The 23,827-nt window shown below is 31.3% G+C and overlaps 1 protein-coding gene across 4 annotated transcripts in view; it reads left to right on the forward strand.

The window, feature by feature from the left end:
* Positions 1-23,827, forward strand: part of LOC119612092 (disco-interacting protein 2) — a 291,223-nt gene that overhangs the window by 83,812 nt on the left and 183,584 nt on the right. For all 4 annotated transcript variants that reach the window (XM_037967842.1, XM_037967835.1, XM_037967819.1 and 1 more), the window contains one exon: positions 17,453-17,546. In XM_037967842.1, the coding sequence (XP_037823770.1) occupies positions 17,453-17,546 (94 nt within the window). The remainder of the gene's footprint in view (positions 1-17,452; positions 17,547-23,827) is intronic.

The raw sequence follows: 23,827 nt of genomic DNA on the forward strand, positions 1-23,827 counted from the left end.
AAAGTGGCGGCTAATTTTAATTGTGGTGTAATTGCAGTCGATCATTCTTAATTCTTCCTTTATGCTTTCAAGATCGTAAGTAAAAGCGTTCTTGTTTAAGTGTAAGTTTTTTATGAAACTAAATTGCAAATATTTATTAATAGAGTTCTAACAAGTAAGAGTGCTATATTCTTCTGTGGCGAATCTTATATACCCTTCACTATAGTGTATTTAAAAAATATCAATTTAAAAATTTAAATTTATTTCATTTTCCCGACTATATCATTATTATAGCAAACAAAATGAACAACAACAACGCTTAACGAAATAAACACACAAAAAACAAAATACACAAGGCAGTAAAACCAACAGACATCCAAACATACGAAACAAAATACACAACGCAATGAAACCAATAGACATTCAAGCATACGAAACTGAATACACCAAGAAACAAAAACAATATACACAATGCAATGAAACACACAGCCATCCAAACATACGAAACGAAATACTCAATAGAAACAAAATACACAACGCAATGAATAAGCAGTGTTGTTGTTGTTGCTTATTTATCAAAGCATGAAAAAATTGTCTTTTTTATGAAATTTTTAGAGGTTGTCTCGGGTTTTTGCTTATATCTCTGTTGTTTATGGACGGATTTTGCTGATTTTAAATAGGAAACTTCTCGAAAGCATGTCTGATAGAATTATTGAAGATTTGGATACCGAAGATATCTATGGTATTCCGAAAACTGATTTCAACACACAGACGGACATGTCTTCATCGACTCCGCTATCTATAAGGATTCAGAATATATATATTTTATAGGGTCGGAAAAATATATTGTGGTAATTACAAGCGGAATGACAAACTTATATATACCCTCACGAAGGTGAAGGGTAAAAAGAAATACTTTAACTAACCTCTTGTCGTCAATATTGAACAAATCTGCTTTATTTCTTACTAATTTTCTTTGGACTCTTTCTGGAACGTAGTAAAACGGTAAGGTACCTAAAAGTCATTCAAAAAGTACCCTTTAAAGAACGACAAAGTACCCTTTTATAGGTTCTCACATAATCCAGAATCTACATGCAATTTTATTTTTCTGTGTTCAATATTATAGAAATTTCAAAAAGTACATTTTGAAGAACGGAAAAAGTACCAAAAAGGGCCCTTTTATAGGTTTTCATATAATCCGGGCTCTTTATACTTAATTACATGTTTCTAGGTTCAATATTATAGAAAATTCAAAAAGTGCCGTTTAAAGACAGAAAAAGTGCCAAAAAGTCCCATTTTATACGTTCTAACTTATAAAATGCTCTACGTGCTAAATTTCATGTTTCTAGGTTTCAAAGAACGACAAAGTACCCTTTTATAGGTTCTCACATAATCCAGAATCTACATGCAATTTTATTTTTCTGTGTTCAATATTATAGAAATTTCAAAAAGTACCTTTTGTAGAACGAAAAAGTACCAAAAAGTTGGTCTGATTTTAAATAGCGTTCTATTCGATTGTATTTCCGATAGAATTATTGAAAGTTCGGATCTCGCAAATATCTGGGGTCTTCTGAAAACTGATTTCAATACACACAGACAGACAGAAAAATTGTCGTAGGAGTTGTATAGAGCTTTTGCATAGAAAATACCAACAACATTATCACGACTATTGTAGCAGCTGCTGACATACTACACATACAACTCTACAACATCGATTGTGCATTGAACTTATCTTATTAAATTCCACAAAAAATTTAATGAGTTACAAATTTTTGGGAATTAATCTTATACGTTTTAGAACATATTAAGAATTCTATATACATATTTTACGTTTTTAGCACATATTTTGTTTTTTCTATGTTTTAATTTTTTATTTTCGTATATTCGAAAATTTTATTTAAAAAATTGTTTTTTCCATGATACAACCATAGAAAGGTAGAATCAGTAGGGAGAGTTGTCAATTCTCTGCATTGTTAAGTCAAACAAAAAAGAACTAAAAAGAGAAAAACTTCAAAATCTTCAAATGAAAAACCACGAAAAATACCATGAAATGATTCTTGAACGGCACACGCAAACAGGATTCCACACTTCTGTATCCTGTTTTTGATTTTTACTCGTTTTGCGATATTTTTTATTCGAATTATTAAATTTTATTTTCTTCACAAAAAAAGTTTTAAATAATTTTTATTTGATGTTTTTTTTATATTTTTTAATTTTCTTTTTTGTGACAATTCAAGGCATGTAAAATTGAGAACGTACTTTTCTACTGATTCTACCTTATTATTGTTTTATTATGGTTTTTTCTTTTTTTCAAAATGTTACAGCACAATTTTTAGTTTTGAAATTTTTTGTTTAGATATTAACCACCTCCTTGAAGTTAAAAAAATAACTAGACATTGTTTATTTCAGAATATAATTGTTAACTCATTTTGAGCTTTTCAATGCAAAAAAGGTATACTTCCGTTTGTATGTTGTAAGGAACCTCCGATTTCCGGGTTTGAAACTGGGGTAGTACTCAGTCTAGTCCAGTATCCACCCAGCAAAAAATTATCAGAAAATGTAAGCGATAAAATTAGGTAGAAGCAATACAATGCTTACTTAATTAAAAAAAGCTTCCAAAATGCAATAAAGTAAGGCAGTGGTTTTGTAATTTTTAAAGTTCTGGTATATCTTATTAGTATGCTTACTTAGAATGCATACTTTATTGATTATTTATTATGTCGGTGTTGCAGAAAAGTTTTAGAAAATCGATTTTTGGAACTTATTTCTAAATCTAGATAATTTTTGATATTTTATCATAATATTCATCTGTGTGTCCATGTTAACCTTGTGCGCACGGCACAGTTCGCCATTTTCGTAATAATTAACAAATCATCCTCAAATATGGCAATTACGAAGCCTATTGGAAATACTTTTCGAATTGGTTTTGTATAAGCATAAAAGTGTCAAGATTGGACCTCATTTGACCTTAGCTCTATAAAAACGTCCTTTCAGAAAAATAAAAATTTATGTGAAGTTCATTACACCCTCCTATATCACATTTTAAATATACTCATATCTTAATCATGCCCTATATAATTTCTTACTTTTTTCTTTTCTGTTATTTAAAAAGAAATTGTTGCTAATTGACAAATCTAAACAAGTAACTGTTTATATTTTTTTGGTTGTTTTATTTTTTTTAGAATTTTCTTATGAATTAAGAAGTATTGAGAGCATGACTTGGTATAATCCAAGAAGAAATAAATCTTAATAAAAAGAGAGTCTGCCTTATGTTAGTGCTTCGCGTGTTCATTAAAGTAAGGTAGACGATAGTTTTTCTTATTAAGTTGAATTAAAGTACAGAATTAATAGAAGAAAACACACCCGAATGTATTAATTTTTACATATTTTTGCTTCCGTGAAGCACTAACGTAAGGCAGTAGAGCCTGTTTAAGCGATAATTTACTAAGAGATTAAAATTATATACAAAAGGGTGTTTTTATGATGCTATAGAAAATAAAAATATACATACATATGTATATACAATTCAGTTATTGTTTTGATCTTAAAACGAGTAGTGCTGACGTAAAAATTTAAGTGTTGTGAAGAGTAAAAAAGTGTACACCAACAAATAATATCTAACTGTAAAACAAAAGGTACGTATGGTATTTTGTAATAAATTTTGAAAATAGGGTGAGGTGTATTCAATATTCCGCATATCCGAATTTAACACAGCTATTTGATATACATTTTTACCAACTTACTATATTTATATGAACACAAAATAACAAAATATTTTCTTATTTTTCAGCAATATGGGTCGAATAAAAATTAAAAAAATGAGATAGAGCTGAGTGATATGGAGGAAGAAATCACAGAGGAGACGCGGGATGCTACATTTTAACTTAATTTAAGGTTTTGTGTTTTATTTATTTATTTATATTTTTTAAATTTGGTTTTAATATTTATATTAAAAAAAAAAAAACAAAATTATTAAAGAATATAAAAAACATGCGTTTTATTACAGCATTATCAAAAGGGTTTTAGTAACGTATAAATAGAACATATTCAATAATGCCTTAATGCATTAATGAAGCGTATACATAAAGCACAGGTCTAATAGAATATAAAATACATGATATAAGTGCAACTAGTTGCTATTAAATAAGCGCTTTTTGGATTCAAAACCTATTGTTTCTAAGTGGCTCATCTCAAACAAAAATCATGTACTTTTAATGAGCACCAGTAAGTGATTTCGGATTTAGTCTCCCTTACAAAATTGCTTCCATGTAAGCAGTATTTTTTGCTGGGCATTTACATTAAATGTGTAGTACACGCTTTTGAATGGTTTTTCTTTTGAATTTCAAACTTCTTTATTATACACTTTCATATTTATATGTATTTGTTTTTTTTTATATAATTATTTGTTTTATACTTAAACACGAACTTTTCCGGTTTGTGAACGTGTGACGCGTGTCGGTGTCCCTCCAATCCAGCCCTCTAACTCCTACCTTTGGGAATATTTACAATGTAATTCTAGAATTCTTCTTGCCCCTAAGTCTTCCGAGTGTGAACTTCTAGGAAGTCTTTTCTATCGCGTTTGCCCTGAGCCAGTGCTTGCCTACGGTATTTCTTCTAGAATGTAATTCTAGAGTTCTTTCTTGGCCCTAATTTTCCAGAGTGTAAACTTCCAGGGAAAATGTCTATCACCTCTGCTTTAATCTTCCTTTAGCAAATATAAATCCGTTAAGGGTTTGTTTGTTAATTGATTGTAAACCAGAGACCTAATCTTAGCTTTACTATGTTTCTTGCTTGCCTAATGTAATTTTCTTACCGACACATGTCTTTGCTGTTCACTTGTTAAACCGTTCGTTTGCATCCTTTTTTATAGTCCTCTGTAACTACAACTTCAGTAGTTTTGTAGTGATGCTCCTCTCATAGGTTTAAACCGGTAACCTGTGGTATAGCCGGTGATCTGTGGTATAGTTTAGTCTCCTTATTTGACTGACCTCTCTCTCTTTGGCTGGATATCCCCTTGTTTTCTCTTGATGAATTTCTTCTGTCTGGCTAAATTCCTCTCTGGCTGAATTCCTCTCTGCCTTAATTCCTCTCTGGCGGAATTCTTCTCTGACTTAATTTCTCCTCTATCTCGCTCATTTGGCTGCATGGATGTTGATCTGTAAACAAACACACATTGGCGGATGTAATCCGCCCCCTGTGATGGATGTAATTCATTGCCTGCCAAATAAAACACATCGAATGGTATTTATTATATTTCAATAATTAATCGATTTACTATATATGTGTGGGCTCAATTTTCTAAAAATTGGGTCCTCACAATGTTGAAAGTACGATATGGTCCAACCGGAATGAGAGGTTTAAGTTAATAGGAGGATGTATACTATATCAAATCTGAAGAAACCCACCTAGGTTCACTGAATGTATTATTTTCCAATGTTCAGAAACTCAGTTTCCTGTGCCCCGTTTCTGTAATTCTCGCATCGAGAAAATCTGTCGAAAAATACATGATCATCTTGTGTAAAACAGGGTGAATACAAGAAATTTAAAAATTTCTTATTAAATTTGAATGAGTACAGTTTGAGAATAATCTGAGTCACACTGTTAAAAACTGGAAAACTATTAAGTTTTTTCTCGATTCGAGAAAATTACAGAAACGAGGTACTGGAAGTAGTTCCTAGAATTTTCAAATCAGTGTTAGTCAGACATGTTATTTCAGGAATAACATCACTTCCAAAATACTTGGATCTAACTTCGACGAATGCCTGACAGTGGCAAAGAAAGTGCTCCAGAGTTTCACTATCCTCTCCACATGCTCTACATTCGTCTGAATCCGCACGTCCAATTTTGTATAGATGTGCTCGTAAACCTGTGTGTCCACTCAGAATACGTACCATCATACTAACCATATTATCTTTGTGGTTCTACCCACCGTTTCATTATTCCAAGAGGCCTTATGGGATTCTCTCACCCATATTTTTAATTCAGCTTGCGTCGAATGGTTTTCCGTTTGTCAGGTTAACTACCTCGAGCTCCCTTCCCTTTAAAGCGATTACATTCGCCCTTTCGTTGCCGACTACTCGCGAGTGGGCTGGTACCCATATGAAGTAAACCTTACCTTTGGGAGAGTATTCAGTTAAAGCTTTCTTGCAATCCACCATGGTCTTAGATTTAATTCTATCGCCTGATATCGCCCTATTTGCCTTCTGGCTGTCGGTAAATATTAATATATTACGCCTTGTGGGCGCCATATTTATTCTAATCCAATTAACTCATTCCGTTATTGCTCGGACTTCTGCCTGGAAGCTTGTGTTATCATTAGGTAATCATTAGAATGTGTCCAATATACATTGAAGACGTGACCTATATCCGTTTTTGGTCCGTTCGCATAAAGTAAGGAGCCGTTTGGCTGTAAGGGCCGTCTCATATCTTCTAATATGTTGCAATTGGTGGAATATCTTGAAACGTGTCCAGAGCTTTGGTTGAAGTAGTACACATGTCACCACTTACACCCAAGCAGCATGTACGCTGAACTCCCTGTGGTAGTTTCATATTACAATTTTTGTCCAATGCCGGTATCTTCTTGCCCAGAAAGCAGGGTTCATTCAGTATATGTAGAAATTCTTGTGAAAAGACAGATTTTTGTCTTCGCCGGATTAACATTGAGGACTCTCGGTTGAGCCCGGCTCAAGGCCGTATTCAGACTCTCCTCAACTCTTCTACACAAGTAATTTGGATCCTTTCCCTTAAAAGTATTACGAGATCAGGTCTGAGTCCTTTCTCGGTTACGGTCTTTAGAAGGCAATAAATCGTGGTAAGCCTGAGTGACAAAAGGCCACCCTGTGGTATACCGCGAAATACTGTACATCTCGCAGCATATCCGTCTGTTCCTAATAATGTAGTTGATCCAGTTACGGAGTACCTGGTCAACATAAAACTGGTCTAGGGAATTGGACAAGAGTATCAGTGTTTACGTTATTGAAGGCGCCTTCGATGTCAAGCCAGTGTATATAGTTTGCTATCGAAGGATTCACCTATGTAGTGGACAACTTCGTTTAATGCGGTTTACACCGATCGTACCTTTACATAAGCATGCTGTTTAAATTTTAGGTCTTTGTCTGGTATACTGCTTTCAACCATACTATTGACTATCCGTTTCAAGGAAGCATGCAGTCCCGACTCCAACTACAAAAGTGTCGGGAAAATGCCATCCGGCCCTGCAGCTTTATAGGAAGCAAAGCTCTTGATTGCCCCTTTAACCATGTCAGATGTAATTACAATTCCCGCGTTAACCTCCCGTTCCTCCAATATGGGTTAATCTATGTTATTCGATATACCGGGTGGAAAATGTGAGTCCTTTATTAGTTTCATTGTATCCTTCATATTTTCGCGCTTCCTGCTTAAAATATTCGGAGGTTGTTGAAGTATTTCCCGTCGGACACTTTTTGTTCTGAATCTTCAAGGGGGCGAGGTGCCATGCCTACATACAAAATTAATATTAAAAGTAGTATATATATATAATATATTAGTAGTGTATATGAGAAACGACATTCTTAAATGTTACCCAAGCAACAGTAACATATACGCAAATGCTTGAGGGAAAAGTTTGCGGACTAGCAATAGTCGGCGTAACACCTTCCATATGTTTAAAATATGTAAAATTATTATATCTATGAAACTATAACTTCTAGAGTTCTCAAACTTTGCACAAGTTTGTACGAACTATTAGAAAAAAACATGGTACGTCAGAAATGAAAAAAATAATAATTAAATCTGTGAAACTATAACAATGAGAGTTCTTAAGTGTTGTACTGTATACTATAAGTACTATACAGTATACAATAAGTATAAATCTTTAAAACAAATGTAGACGCACCGCCAATAGTGGGAGTGGCACCTCCCATATGCATTAAATACTAAATATAAATAAACTAAAATTCGTATATCACTAAGCCAAAGTTTAAACTTAGCATGAGAAACGGTACTTTTGGTACTATTCGTTAAAAAAAATCGGCGGACTACCAGTTGTGAAGTCAATACTCAAATTCATATATCTGGGAAATTATAATACTTACAATCAGAGTACCAAATATTCATTCATTTATTACTCACGTTCATGTAAATGAAAAAAATAATTTTTGTTGTGTTATCATCTACTCATGTACGAAAAGTCAAAACAGGTTTTGCTTTATTTATTCTTGTATGTATTGTTTTGTTTTTTATTGAAGTACAGAAGTAAGCGGAAGTAGTATTTAATAACTTTAATACAATACAATTTAATGTTTCTTAAAAATTAACTTCAATACCAAGACTTTCTTAATTTGTTGGCGAACGATATCATTAAAATGTTACATATTTATACTATTATATAAACATTCCTTGTAGATAATGAATATGAAATAATTTTGTAATTTTACTTCTCACGATCTCTAAAATATCACTTCCAACTATCAAAGCAAAGAATTTTATTTAAAAAATTGCTCTTCTTTGACTGCTAACAGCGATGTTAATTTCGTAGTAAAAAAATGTTTTCCCTTAAGTACAGTGGGAACATGGTAAGTATTATAGCAATACACATTTTGTTTTGAAAACATACATTTTCGACCTATTTAGCGCTAGATTTCGCATTTGGTCCACTGTGTGTCCGTGTCTAACGATCACAGATTCCAGTTGGATATGAGTTTTGGGTAGGAATTTTTTTTATTGTCGATACGTCATTTACGCTATCTACCTGTTCACAGAAAAGTTTCCAGGAGTCTCGTTTGGCTTTAGGAACGATTTTCTTATATTCACCAAATTACGATACTCAACCCAGCATACTGCGGGTTTTTTACACCGTACCCGGTTAAATAGTTTGCGAAGAGTCTTCCCAAGATTTCGGATCTCCCCAGTTACCCAGGGTTTCTCCTGGGCAGATATCCGCTCTCGCAGACAGGCAGCTGTCCTCGAACGATTAAACCAGGGCACTTGTGAACGTTACTACTTTGGCGTCTATATCCTCATTATTTATTGTCTTGACCTAAACGGTTCCTTAGTAAGGTCCCGAACATTGTCCAATTAGTTTTAGTTTAGAAACTTTATCGGCTTTTGTGGTGGCCTTAGTATTTTGAATTTTATGTACCGATGGTGAGAAAAGGAGTGCTCGTACGAAACTCCCATCCTGAATTTCGTTTATAAGTTCTTCTGAACATATAATTATAACTAATACTTTTTCTCTGGTTCTACTGACGAATGTAGCTTTATTACCTAAGTTCAATATGATCAAGTCCCCTTGCGATTGGTGTTTGTGCTACCCCAAGCTACATGGTGGGAGTTGGCATCACAACCATTTTCATCAGATCCGACGTTGGTGGTAGAATCGAAGGGCAGGTAAACAGATGCAAGGTATATGTTGCCACGACCTTGCATCAGCACCGTTGCATCCGGTGTGGATAATCCAGAGTTGAGTTCTTGTGATATAATATACATGTTCATGGGCGAGACCCAGTATCAGCGTAGAAAAGTTGGTTGAAAATTTTCACAAATATTCCCTATATGTATGGTTCATTTGGTATTGCAAATGTGAAATAAAGGTCCACGTTTTCGCATAATCCTTCGCATAGACTATTGGCACATAACCATAAAAATGTTAATTAGGCAACAAATGTGCTGAAATCTTTATCAATTTAGTTTTATTTACCCAGAAATTATAGTCTATGATTGATCCTTCCACCAATAGAAGGACTCCAGAAAATGACTTCAACGCTCATAATGTGCTTAAAATTAGTATTTCTGTTTTGACGTTTTGTTTGAAGAAGAAATGCCAAACACAATTCAGTACAAATATTGAAAATTTGTTTGCCCGATGTTCACACTACAACAAATAATTTCTTAAAACAATAAAACAGTGAAAAAACAAGATTTTGTTTGCAGTCAAAGAGGAACATAACAAGAAGAACAGTTAATGCGCAACCAAAAGCCAAAAATATATCTGTTTATATTTACTACAAAGATATATCATTGAATAATAACATCAATTTGTTCGAAAATATCATTTAATATTGTTTTTCAACAAAATTTTATCACAAAAAAATACAAATTACATTTCAATACCTTGTGCAAGTGGAAAAGAGACAGATGGTGAACCTGCACTGTCATGTTGTTGCTATTTAGTATAGTCAATGTAGCGAAAAACCTTGGTTGTTTGGAACGGTTTATAACGATTTAAAAAAAATCACTATAAGCCGGGAAATAACCAAATTATAAATTATTTCATTAAATTATCTATAAAATTTAAAATTATTGAGAATTGTTATTATATTATTAATATACTAGCTATACTCAGTGTGCTTTGCTACCCTAGAAGGAATATGTATAAATAAAAATCCCACTTAACGATTTTGAAGATTCTAACCACAATAGTTTTCCAGATTTATAATACGTTACATATGAGAGATGTCAAGCAAACTATTGCGAGTTCGCCAGTTTCTATCTTGAATAATAAAAAAAGTTCTTCATGTAAAATTTGAAGATTCTAGCTCTAATAGTTTCTCAGGTATACGAATTTTTCTATTTCATTCATGTGGGGGCTTCAAGCTCCCCACATTGAGAATTTTGGAATTTAAATTAAGAAAACTCTAATTAAAATTGGGAAAGTTTCAAATGAAGTTGAGAAAATTTTAAATGAAATTAAGAAAATTTCAAATGAAATTGAGAACCTTTTATTTATATAACACATTTAAAAAAAAACAAATAATAAAGAAATTCCAATGTTAATCCACCAAAATATTAAAATGTGGTCTGAATTTCCCGCTGATTAGGTTAAAAGTTCAGATCCCAGTATAAAGTATAAAAAGTTTCGCAGAATTTTTCGAAATGATTGTCAAAATGTTCAAATTTTAAGCTTTCACGGAGCATTCATGTATTGCACTACATACATATATATGTACATATATATTTATTTTCAAATTAAAAATTAAAATTTTCTGAAAATCATTTGTAATTTTCTCAATTTCATTTGAAAGTTCCCCAAATTCAATTGGAATTTTCTCAATTTCAATTCAAAATTTTCCATTTCAATTGTACTTTTCTAAATTTCAAATGGAAATTCCCATTTTCATTTAGAATATTCTCAATTTGAAACTGAAAACCTCAAATTCAATTGAAATTTTCTCAATATAAAATGGAAGTCCTTAATTTTATTTAGAATTCTCTCAATTTAAATTCTCAATTTAATTTAGAATTTTCTCAACATCAACGTAAAATTTATTTGGATTTTTCCCAATTTTAAATTAAAATTCTAAATTCGATTCAGAATTTTCTCAATTTCAAATTGAAAACCACAATTTTAATTGGAATTTTCTTAATATGAAATAAAAATTCTCAATATCATGTGGATTTTTCTCGATTTAATATGTAATGTCCTCAATTTCACTTAAAAATGGTGTAGACTATAGACTAGACTATATACTAGACTATAGACAAGACTATAGACTAGACTTTAGATTAGACTTTAGATTAGACTTTAGACTAGACTTTAGACTAGACTATAGACTAAATTTACTATAAACTAGAGGGGCATTTCAACAATTTTCGAGCAGGTTTTATACTTTACACTCTCCGATTTCGATGAAATTCGGTACACACATTCTTCATGTAAATACGGAATTTGAAATTCTCCATTTCTATATCTTATATATTGTTGAGTACACAATAAGCAGTCTTATGTGAAGAAATAAAGAAAATGGAAGGTAAATTTTTTATCCTTGACTAAAGGACGTTGTTTGATGTCATCATCCTCACGTTAAAAATGTAATACTTTAAATAAAATATTGGGGACTAAAATTAAAATCGGATAAATAATTAAGAAAATATACGTCAAATTTAATACTTGTTGAAAAAAAATCAAAATCCTACTTTTTTGTTCGAAAATTTGTATGTTGTTGTCAACCAATTTATAACAAAATAAACAACAAAAATAATAATTATCTTTAATTTAGGCAATTGCTTAAATTTCTATTAAATGTCACAACTACTTTGTCTCAGATATCTATTTTATAAAAAATAAAATAAAACCAGTTATTTTATCGACTATTTAGGTACATTTTTGTATGAGGTGATAACACTCTTTTTCAGAAAATAAACAAAGAACAGCTGTTATTTGACGCTGTTGGATCTTACATTTGGTTTGCAAGATCAAATAATTATTTTGCCAAAATGATGTAAATTATTTGACTTGTGGTCTTCACATTGATGAAACAATGAGAAAATATTTATTTGGCAGCAAATCAAATACCAGTATTGCAATGAAACCCAACACAAACAAGTTTCATTGCATCTTTCATCTTTATATATAATTTCAGTCAGTCCATATAAAGTCCTCTTCAGAAAATTACTTTTCATAAACCTTTCACGCACAAAACTAAACCGATATGACTTGTCTACAGACATTATTTTGACGTATATTGATAATTTTGGATGAAAAATTACTGAGTTTAAATTAATTGCATCTTTTAAAGATAACATTTTAATAGTATCTAACATATCTTTTTTCCAGCGATTAATGTCAAGAGGCTCTTTTTGTAATATAATTTTGTGATTTTAAATATATATTGGTCCATTGGCTGAATTAATGACATTGGTAGCAAAAACATTGACAAATTGAAAGCAAAATTTGTTTTAAATATATCAGTTCATCATTTATTTTAAATGTATACCTCCTTATCAAAACATTGATTAAACCAATCATAAAAAATAGTACTTGTCATCCATGATGTCTTAAATAATTTATAATTCACTGGACATGTAAAATTTTTGAAGCATTCTTAGATTTTCCAATTACCAGTAGTTTAAGTTTGTATGTTCCCGTCGCATTCAAACAGCCCATGAAAGTTAATCGCTGTTTCTCTATCTTTGCTCCTGTAGCACTTTTCTCCAATGATAATACGTATGCTTTATCTGGCAGCTGCTTCCATTACAAACTCGTCAGCATTATAAAGTTGGTCTTCACATAGAGAGAGTTCTTTCAATTTTGTTCTTAATTTTTCTTTAAATGGGTCAACAAGTTGTGGTTTTGCTTTTATCATCACAGGTCAATGAGTACCTGTACAAGTATGAAAAAAGAACGTTGTAAAATCTTCAAACAAGTGAACTCTCCCAAATTAAAATAAACAGCTTAAAAAGTAACGAAAATCTAACAAAATTCTTAAAAAGTGTTAATGTTTTCGGGTGTTTACTGTACTTTAATTGTAATTGTTTAAAAAGTAACTTTGAAAATAATCATTATTTTTGGCATTGATTACCTGTAATTAATTATAATTAATAATTGTAATTGACCCTGTAATGAATTAAAGCAGTGGTGCCCAAACACATACTACCACAGTTTTATTTGTGTTGGTAAAGCAGCAGAGAACAGAATTCAATTCAAAATAAAAGTATACGGGTAATTTCAAAGTAAATCAACCAAAAAACGCTATTTTAAATTTTTGTCCCCTTAGATTTTTTTTAATCAGAAGCATATATTCTACTCCTTAATGCGGTTTCTACGGCGTATAAATTGGATCCTTAACTCATTTGGTTCACATTTTATGGGCCTCTAAAATAGGGCATCTCGGTTATTTTTGTTCAAAATTAGAAATGTTGATGACTGAATAACTTTGGAACCAGTTATCCGAATTTAACAAATAATGTTTCGTTCGACAGGTCTTCGATCACTCGTTTTTAACATTTCATTAAAATTACATGAAGTCCTGTCGCAAGGACCATATAGTGAAAAATGTCCTTTATCCTTGAATATCTTAAAAAATGATATTTTGTTTTTCTTAATTTTTTTATGGCAAATAGATAAACTTATTGTTATTGCAATGTAAAAATTTTAGAATGGGATCCTAATGGGCTTGTCAGTTATAGGAGTTTTTATATAGCTACATTTACAATTTCCATGGGAAATGAGTACTTTTTATTCATTTTAACACATTAATAGTCTAGTAAATTAAGGTTTTAATGCCGAATAAAGTAAAGATTTTAACAAATATCGGTTCATATATACATATAACATGAACGTTTTTTTCACAGTATTTATATTGCATTTAACTATGCAGTTTATTCCGTATGAATTTTACTATATGAAAACTTGCTCCGATATCAATAAATTTTGGTTGGTTTAAAGCTTTGATCAGTTATATTATATGTACTAAGTTTCATTAATTTCGATTCATAATTACAGCAAATTTACATTAGAAGAGATCGCACTATGGGTCAGAGAGCAACTGGCGCGAAAAGTATAATTAAATAATGATATGCTGTTATTACTATTGGCTGTACATAAAGTTATCACAATTACTTTTGTAGTCCAAAATATATTGAGGTTAGAAAAACATATCTTAAATGAACGAAAAATGACTATAACTCCAAAACTGATAGGAAAAATGGCGTAAATTGGAGAATCAAATTCTGTAATGACTCCTAAATCCGTAGGATGTATGAAAAAGGAAATATTTCAAAAAAATTGATTATTTTGACCTATGACCTCCAATATTTCAATTATAGAAGACATGATTTCAGATGGTCTGTGGTAATTTTTACTTTATTCAGCATTAAAATCTTAATTTACTAGACTATTAATGTGTTAAAATGTATAAAAAGCACTCATTTCCCATGGAAATTCTAAATGTAGCTATATGAGAACTCCTATAACTTCCAAGCCCATTAGGATCCCATTCTAAAATTTTTATATAGCAATAACAATAAGTTTATCTATTTGCCATAAAAATTAAGAAAAACAAAATATCCTTTTTTAAGATATTCAAGGATAAAGGACATTTTTCACTATATGGTCCTTGCGACAGGACTTCATATAATTTTAATGAAATGTCAAAAACGAGTGATCGAAGACCTGTCGAACGAAACATTATTTGTTAAATTCGGATAACAGGTTGCAAAGTTATTCAGTCATCAACATTTCTAATTTTGAGCAAAAATATCCGAGTTGCCCTATTTTAGAGGCCCATAAAATATGAACCGAATGAGTTAAGGATCCAATTTATACGCCATAGAAACCGCAATTAAGAATAGAATGTGTGTTTCGAGTTATAAATCAAAAGGGATGAAAATTTTAAGTGGTCGAAATGTCTGTGGAATCCCGATATCGAGATCCCGGGATTTTCGGGATTTCTAATTCCCGAAAAATATAAAAAATTCAAAAAAACATTAATAATATACCGACAAAAATAACATTTTCTATTTCATATTGCAATATGAATACACTTAGTAGGTGTTTACTTTCCAATAAGCATTTTGTGAAAAGAAAACCAAATTAATTCAAAGTACTTAGAATAAAAATATTCCCATCCCAGGTACTGAATAGTAGAATAAAAACCTTCTTCTGAGCAAAAGCTTCTTATATCTTATAAATATAAAATAATACCCATGATATCCAAATTTACAATTTGTTGAAACCTAATATTTAGATAGTATGTGTAATGAGGATCCATACGAGGCTACATCCGATAGTATCTATGCCTATGTATTGCCCTTTTTATACCATACATGAGGATGGGTCTCTCCGGAGTAGGGCTTTTGTTTTATACTGTCCTTAAATACCCTGATGAATTTTGAAATGATCGGGCCTCTTTTGATCCTAGTCTCCATACAATGCACAGCTTTAAAAAAGAATTTTGTGTCCACAATTCGCTTAAAAAGAGAAGTGCCGCATAAATACATTTTATGTAATCGTAAATTCGTCCTCCAAATTTTATGATGATCGACTCATATGAAGCATATTTCAGAAAAATAGTTTTTTAACAATAAATTGCCAAAATATATCGGAGGCGAGGTTTAAATCAACTTAACCGTTATGTCAATACCCACATACCCGCGTATGTTTTTCATTTCTGAAGTGATATATCTCGAGATCTATATATCGTATCGGCTTAAAATTTGAAAATTTGAATTTTGTTAGATATATACATATTAAACCGATTTGTGACCGATTTTCTATTTTTACCTCGTGTATCAATACCCATCATACCCCGGTATGTATACAAATTATATGTCAGTTATCGGACAAAAATTAAGTTTCATTATAAATTTTATGTTTTATTATTAGAATTATATATATTCTTGTATCTTATGAAAAAATTTTAACTAAACAACAAATTTAGTTTCAAATACAGAGTCATGTGTCTTTATTCATAAATTTGAATGTGATATATTTGTGGACCCTGTAACATTAACAAATATGGGCCGATTTTGATGAAATAATTTTTTTATTGTATATGACATAGTAAAGTAAAATTATGCTAATTATAATAATTTTATTCTCATATAAACAAAAATATTTAAGTTTAAATTTAAAAATTTTAATTTTTGACCATGACTTAGCAATCTTTTTTTGCAAAAAAAGTTCTCTACTTACGAAAGCAGAAACAATTTCTTTAATGCTAATCGATTTTATACACCTTAATAAATAATATATAAAAAGTTTTGTTCAATTATCTTTCCCGGTCACTGAGTAAAAGCTTCTTGAAGTCAAAATTTTACAAAGTCAAATTCTGCATAATGTACATTATACGTTATGAAGGCGTTTTTCTTTAGGTTTTTTGCATATGATATTTTTGTTAATAGGAAAGCAATAAGAAAACTTAAAAAAATTGCTAAAATTTAATAATTTATGACTAAACTATTTAATATATATATACAGACGTTTTATTAAATTAGTTGTAACAATTATATGAATTATACACTAGAAATGTATAAAAAGATGAAATAGCCATATAAATTATATGACATACCCGGGTATGTTGGGTATTGATGTACGTAATTTTTCTCGGGTATAGACAAGACGGTTAAATGATTTATTATGAAAACTAAATCACATTTTACTCTCATAACTGGTGTTATATGGTCGGCCTCGCCCGCTTATAATTTCTTACTTGCTATTATTATATATCCGATAGTATCCATGCCAATTAATTGCCCTTTTTATTTTTGCTATTTCAGCTTGTAAGTTAGTAGAGTCATCTTAAGACCAAAAACTTTTAAAATTCTCTTATTTAACACTTTATAATATATAAAATAGCGGAAAAACACTTAAAAATTCGGGATTTTAAAATCCTGAAATTCCCCGGGATTTCATTTTTTAAAATCCCGGTTTTCGGTACTTTCAAATCCCGGGATTTTCGGAAATCAGTAATTCCCGTTTGGCATCCCTAATGTGTATCAACTTAGCGTCAGCAGAATTTTCTTACAATATCTCGCGTGCTATGAAATGGCAATCTTGAGCTCCTCTGAATTAAAGTAATAATTACAATCTTGAGCTCCTCTGAATTAAAGTAATAATTACATCCAATCCTGATTCAAAATTAATGGAAATTTGTGAATACATACTTTATTTTTTCATGTGAATTCCATTTTCATATAAAAACGGAATTCAGATTTGCATAAACTGTACTTAAATTAATACAAATATAATGTCTTGATTATATTTTATTTATTGTAGCCCATATCCGATGTAAGTTGTATGGAATCTTCAATATCAGGATTTCGAAAGGATAATTGTGACTATTTGGACAACATGGACCCTCCAAAATCTTGTAAGTACACTTTTGAATTATTTAAAAATTTTTATTATATAGTACTCATGTTACACATAAGACATTCTTTAGGAACATTGTCTTTATACAAGTTATAAGTGCGTACGGCGCACAGTGGTATTTTTTGGAAAAAAGTATGTATATTTTTCGACAGTTAATTTTTATAAATGTAATGATGCAATTCTGTAGAAGAATATTTCATTAAGGGAAAGCCATGATTTGTTTTCGGAAAGAATAATATTTTGTCAAAAATAAGTGTGTCAAAGTTACTTAAATATTCTACACCGAAAATTGAAATTTTCATGCATTTCAGTAGCATGTACAATGAATATGGTTTAATTACCAATAATTTTGTAGCGTTTTTATTAAAATATACTATTTTCAATTTAATAATAAATAAAAAATATTTAAATTAACTGTGTAGTTTCAGAGATCTGAGTAAATCTGGCATCACAGTATTGATCAGATATAAAAATCGTGGTCGGCGTAATCTTATTTACAATTTATTTTAAAACTTTTAAATATATATTTAAAATTGTAATATTTTGAACTTTAAACAAATTTTGAGGTTGTGTAATTTGGAAAACTATAGTTATTGTTTACATTTTCCCTAATATAAAAACTTTTCCTTAACATATCTTATATAACCTTAAATAGATATTGTTTTGGGTTGAAGCTATCAATTGCATTAAAAAAATAAAAAGTTAACAAAAGCTAGTAATTTAGTACTAATTAAAAATAAAGCGCTTGGATTTAATAACTGCCCCTGCAAGGAAAACTTTTTATCAGGTGGTGATGATGGGGATATCTCCCTTCGTGAAGAATTGAAAAAAGGGCTACAAGGTGTACAAGAAAAGTTTGATACTTTTTTGGTGAAAGTTAAACGAGAGTTAAACAATCAGCTCAACGAATTAAAAGCTAACGTCAACAAATGCAATCAAATGATTTCAAACCTGGGTATTACAACTACAAATAAATTTACTAATATTGAAAATCAGTGTAAAATACATCAAAATACGATTGAAATGGTGAAGAATCAAAACGATATACTCCAGAAAAGCTTAAATCGATGTGACATCATTATAAACGGTTTACTCAAAAATCAACCCAATGTAATAAATGCAGTTCAAAACATCTTTAAACAATTGAACGTCAATTTAATTGAAAGTGACATTAATTTTTGTTTCTTCATTAATAATGGGAATTCTATGTTGGTAAAATTAAACTCCATGTTCAAAAGAGATGCCATCATGATCAACTACTTTAAAACCAGAACTTTAAAACTTTCGGAGGTTATTGATACAAACATCCAAAAGAGAATCTTTTTGAACGATCATTTGACACCACTAGCCGGAAAACTTTGTTATACCTGTCGTAAACTGCGTAAGCAAAATAGCGAGACGGCTACCAACGCTCTGATGGCTAAAATTAACACAGGTAAGATATATATAGCTTTAATCCAGGAATCTTGGACGCAACAAGGTTTCTGGATTAAATCACCTAAATTTCCAACTTTTCTACGCTGATACAGGGTCTCGACCGAAAACATGTATCTTATGTCAGAAGAAGTTATGTTTTCTCCTCTCTACAGGATTATCCACATCGGATGCAACGGTGCTGAAGCAAGGTCGTGGCAACATATACCTTGCATATGTTTACCTGCCTTTCGATTCTCCAACACTACCACCAACGTCAAAGCTGAGGAAACTGGTCGAAGAGGCACAAAGGAAAAATAAGAAAATTGTAATAGGTTGTGATGCCAACTCCCACCATGTAGCTTGGGGTAGTACAAACACCAATCGCAGGGGACAAGCCCTTATGGATTTCCTTAATACTAAAGACTTGATCACATCAAACTTAGGTAATAAAGCTACCTTCGTCAATAGAATCAGAGAAGAAGTATAAGATATAACTATATGTTAGGAAGAGCTTATAAACGAAATTCAGGATTGGAGAGTTTCGGACGAGCATTCCTTTTCTGACCATTGTTACATATGATTCAAAATACTACGGCCGCCACCAAAGCCGATAAAGTTTCGGAATAAGTCTAAAACTAATTGGACAATGTTCGGTTCCTTACTAAAGAACCGTTTATGTCAGGACACTTTTCCATGTCGAAATAAAGCGGACATAGACGCCAAAGTAGAAATGCATACCAGTGCCTTGGTTGAATCGTTCGAGGACACGAGGGGAGATCCGGAACCTTGGTAAGACTCTTCGCAAATTATTTAACCGGGCACGGCGTAAAAAGACAGCAGTATACTGGGATGAGTATCGTAGTAAATGATGTATCGAAGATATAAAAAATTCCTATCCAAAACTCATGTTCAACCAGAATCTATGGTCGATGATACGGGCAGGAGGCTGGTGGATATGGAGGAGACAATGAAACTCCTAATGGACTCTCATTTTCCACCCGGTATATCGAATAACATAGATGAACCGATATTGCAGGAAGGGGGGGGGGCTAACACGGAAATTGTAATTACATCTGATATGGTTAAAGGGGCAATCAAGAGCTTTGGTCCCTTTAAAGCTGCAGGGCCGGATGGCATTTTCCTGGCACTCTTACAGATGGAGGCGGGACTGGTTTCCGTACATCTGTCTCAGATATTCACTGCATGCTTGAAATTCACATATACTCCCATTAAATGGCAGGATGCAAGGCTATTCGACACATAAGTCTTATCGACCGATAAGTCTTACGTCCTTCCTACTTAAAACCTTGGAACGGATAGTTGATATTATGGTTAAAAGCAGTATACCCGAAATTTATGCTTATGTAAAGGGACGATCGGTGGAAACCGCTTTAAAAGAAGTTGTCCACTGCATAGGTGCATCCTTTGATAGCAAACTATATACACTGGCGGTATGCATTGACATCGAAGGCGCCTTCAATAACGTGCACCCTGAAACTCTTATCCAATCCCTAGACCAGTTTTATGTTGACCGGGTGCTCCGTAATTGGACATGCTAAGGAACAGATGGATAAGCTGCGAGATGTACGATATATGATTTCAGCCAAGAGACAGCAATAATGCTCTATTTTTAAATGATTACTAAAATGTAAAAAAATATTTTTCAGTATGCTGTTATCATTTACAAGCGTATATAAATATATATTTTCTAAGTCTAAATTCATCTATCATGGACATTATTGCTATCTCTGAAACTTGGCTGAAATCATATATATCGGATGGATCTATTTGTATCCCAAATTATAATGTAATTTGAAATGATAGACATAACAATATGAGGGGTGGTGGCACAGCAATATATCGAGGGAGTATATTCAATAGTCTCTATCTAAAATAATACAAGTTTTCAGGAGAGCAATAAAACTGTTTATTTTGCTAGTTCCTGAAGATTTTTGAATTTTTTCTTCTACAATACATTTTTACGACCATATTCTAAAACGTTATATAAAAAGAATTTAAAATTTTGCATAATTTGCAAAATTATTCACAAATTTTATCAGATAAAGCTTTTTTTTCTACAATTTTTTTTTACAACCTTCAGATATAGAGTTTTTCATAGAAGCATAAATTTTTTATTTGATTTAATATAATAGCAATAAATATTATAATTTATGTAATATAATGAAGTAATAAAAACCAAATTGTTGAAAAAGTAACACATTATAAGGTTTTGGTCCAAAATCAATGTTATATGGTTAAACACGGCAATCAAATTTATCAAATAAGTATCATAATGAGCGAAAATAATAGAGTTTGAAGCAATTTTTGGATAAGATGGAGAGTTTTGCATTCAGAATTTTTCTTTTTTTAAGATAGAGAAATTTAAAAATTGCTATAAAATTGCAAAAAAAAAAAAATTTGTTTTATTTGAAATGTATTTCACTGATGCGGGATATTTTGCTGGATATTTTGCCTTCAAAATCTTATTTTCATGAAAATGACTGGTGGAGACTATTGAATATAGTCCCTCGATATGTAAAAGTTTGTTTGCGTGTGAGGGAAATATTACAAAATTCAGATCCAAACTATTTTGAAAGGCTTTTTGTGGAGGTAAGATGTGGGTATAGAGGTGTTCTGGTGGGCGTTGTTTATTCACCACATGGAAATTTTGATGGTTTAGAAGGTACTTTGAGTGATTTTTGTAGTAGATATGGAACTTCTGTTATTTTGGGTGAATTTAATAATAACCCTTTTTGTCCTTCAAGGGCAAATCTAGTTAGAGAAATTTTTCAATGTACGAATTATACGAACAATCAATTACGAATATTTTACAATTTGATAAATACTAAGGTGAAAAAAATTGAGGATGACATTAATTTCTGTAATTTTAAGGATGTTAATGATGCTAGAAATATGAGGGTAGAAATATATTGGGTATACAAAGAGAATTCGGATTCTAGATCTTGGAAGACTTACTGTATATATAGAAACAGTATGAAGAAAATTATGAGAAGATATAATGCTGAATACTGGTATTCAAGATTTGATAGTTGTGATAATAGAGGAATGTGGAAGATTCTTAATAGTAGGATTGGTGGGAAAGATTTCAATCCTTTGGATTACCATGATCCTGATACCTTTAATAATTACTTTGTATAACAGTCTGAGAACATTGATTTTGCTTCATTTTCGAACACAGGATTCACTTTTAGATGTATTGAAAGAGTTGACCTTCAATACCATTTTTCTATTGTAAAATCTAATTCACTAGGTCCTGATAATATTCCCTTAAAATGTTTGAAGAATGTTATCTTATGCATGTCTGCAACACAATTTTAATCACCTCAATGTATCCTAATTAGTGTTTATAATAAACCGATTTTTGGAAAAACCGGTTTTTCGGTTAACCTTAAATTGACCATTTCTAGAAAACCGGTTTGTCGGTTAACTGAGTATAAAAAACCGGTTAAACCGGTTAACCGAAATGTTTGGAAATCTTTAAAATATTATAATACTAGCTTTACCCAGTGTGCTTTGCTACCCTAAAAGCAGTATAAATAAAAAACCCACTTAACGATTTTGAAGATTCTAACTGCAATAGTTCTCTAGATTTACAATATGTTACATATTAGAGATGCCAAGCAAATTACTGAAAGTTCGCCAATTTCTATCTATCTATGGAAAATTTGAATAATATAGCTTCCAAGATATACGAAATTTTGTATTTAATTCATTTATGTAGTGCCAAGCCCCCAATTGAAAGCTCGCCCGTTATTCTCTAAATGTTCACATAAATGTCAGAGTTTTTTATGTAAAATTTTAAGATTCTAGTTCTAGTAGTTTCCAGATATACAATTATTCTATTTCATTCATGTGGGGGCTTCAAGCTCCCCAGATGAAAGTCCGATCTTTTTCCTCCAAAATATTCAGATGATTATTGAAGTAATTTCTGCAAAATTTGAAGAATCTAGTTCTATTAGTTTCTCAGATAAACGAAATTTTATATTTAAGTCATATGGGAGTTGTCAAGATCCCCATTGAAAGTCCGCCCGTTATACTCTAATTGTTCAGATGAATGTCAAAGTTTTTCAAGTAAAATTTGAAGATTCTAACTCTAATAGTTTCTAAGATATACGATTTTTTCTAATTAATTCATATGGGGGCTCCACGACCCCATATGAAAGTCCGCTCGTTTTCCCCCAAAATGTTCAGTTGAATATTAAAGTAATTTATGCAAAATTTGAAGAATCTAGTTCTATCAGTTTCCCAGATAAATGAATTTTTGTATTTAATTAATATGGGAAGCGCCAAGTCCCCCATTTAAAGTCCGCCAATTATTCCCTAAATGTTCACATTAATGTCAAAGTACTCCATGTAATATTTAAAGATTCTACATCTAATAGTTTCTCAGATATAAGAATTTTTCTATTAAATTCATGTGGGGGTTTCAAGCCCCAAAGATAAAAGCCCGCCCTTTTTTCTTCAAAATGTTTAGATGAATATTAAAGTAATTTGTGCAAAATTTGAAGAATCTAGTTCTATTAGTTTCCCAGATAAACGAAATTTTGTATTTAATTAATATGGGAGGTACCAAGCCCCCATTGAAAGTCCGCCCGTTATACTCTAATTGTTCAGATGAATGTCAAAGTTCTTCAAGTAAAATTTGAAGATTCTAGCTCTAATAGTTTCTCAGATATACGAATTTTTCTATTTAATTCATATGGGGGCTCCAAGCCCCCCAGATGGAAGTCCGATCTTTTTCATCCAAAATGTTCAGACGAATATTTAAGTTCTTAGTGCAAAAGTTGAAGAATTTAGTTCTATTAGTTTCCCAGATAAACGAATTTTTGCATTTAATTAATA

The sequence above is a fragment of the Lucilia sericata genome, unplaced genomic scaffold, assembly GCF_015586225.1.
Source record: "Lucilia sericata isolate MDLA Ls3-8-SP2 unplaced genomic scaffold, ASM1558622v1 Contig000033F_arrow, whole genome shotgun sequence".
Classification (NCBI taxonomy): Eukaryota; Metazoa; Arthropoda; class Insecta; order Diptera; family Calliphoridae; genus Lucilia; species Lucilia sericata.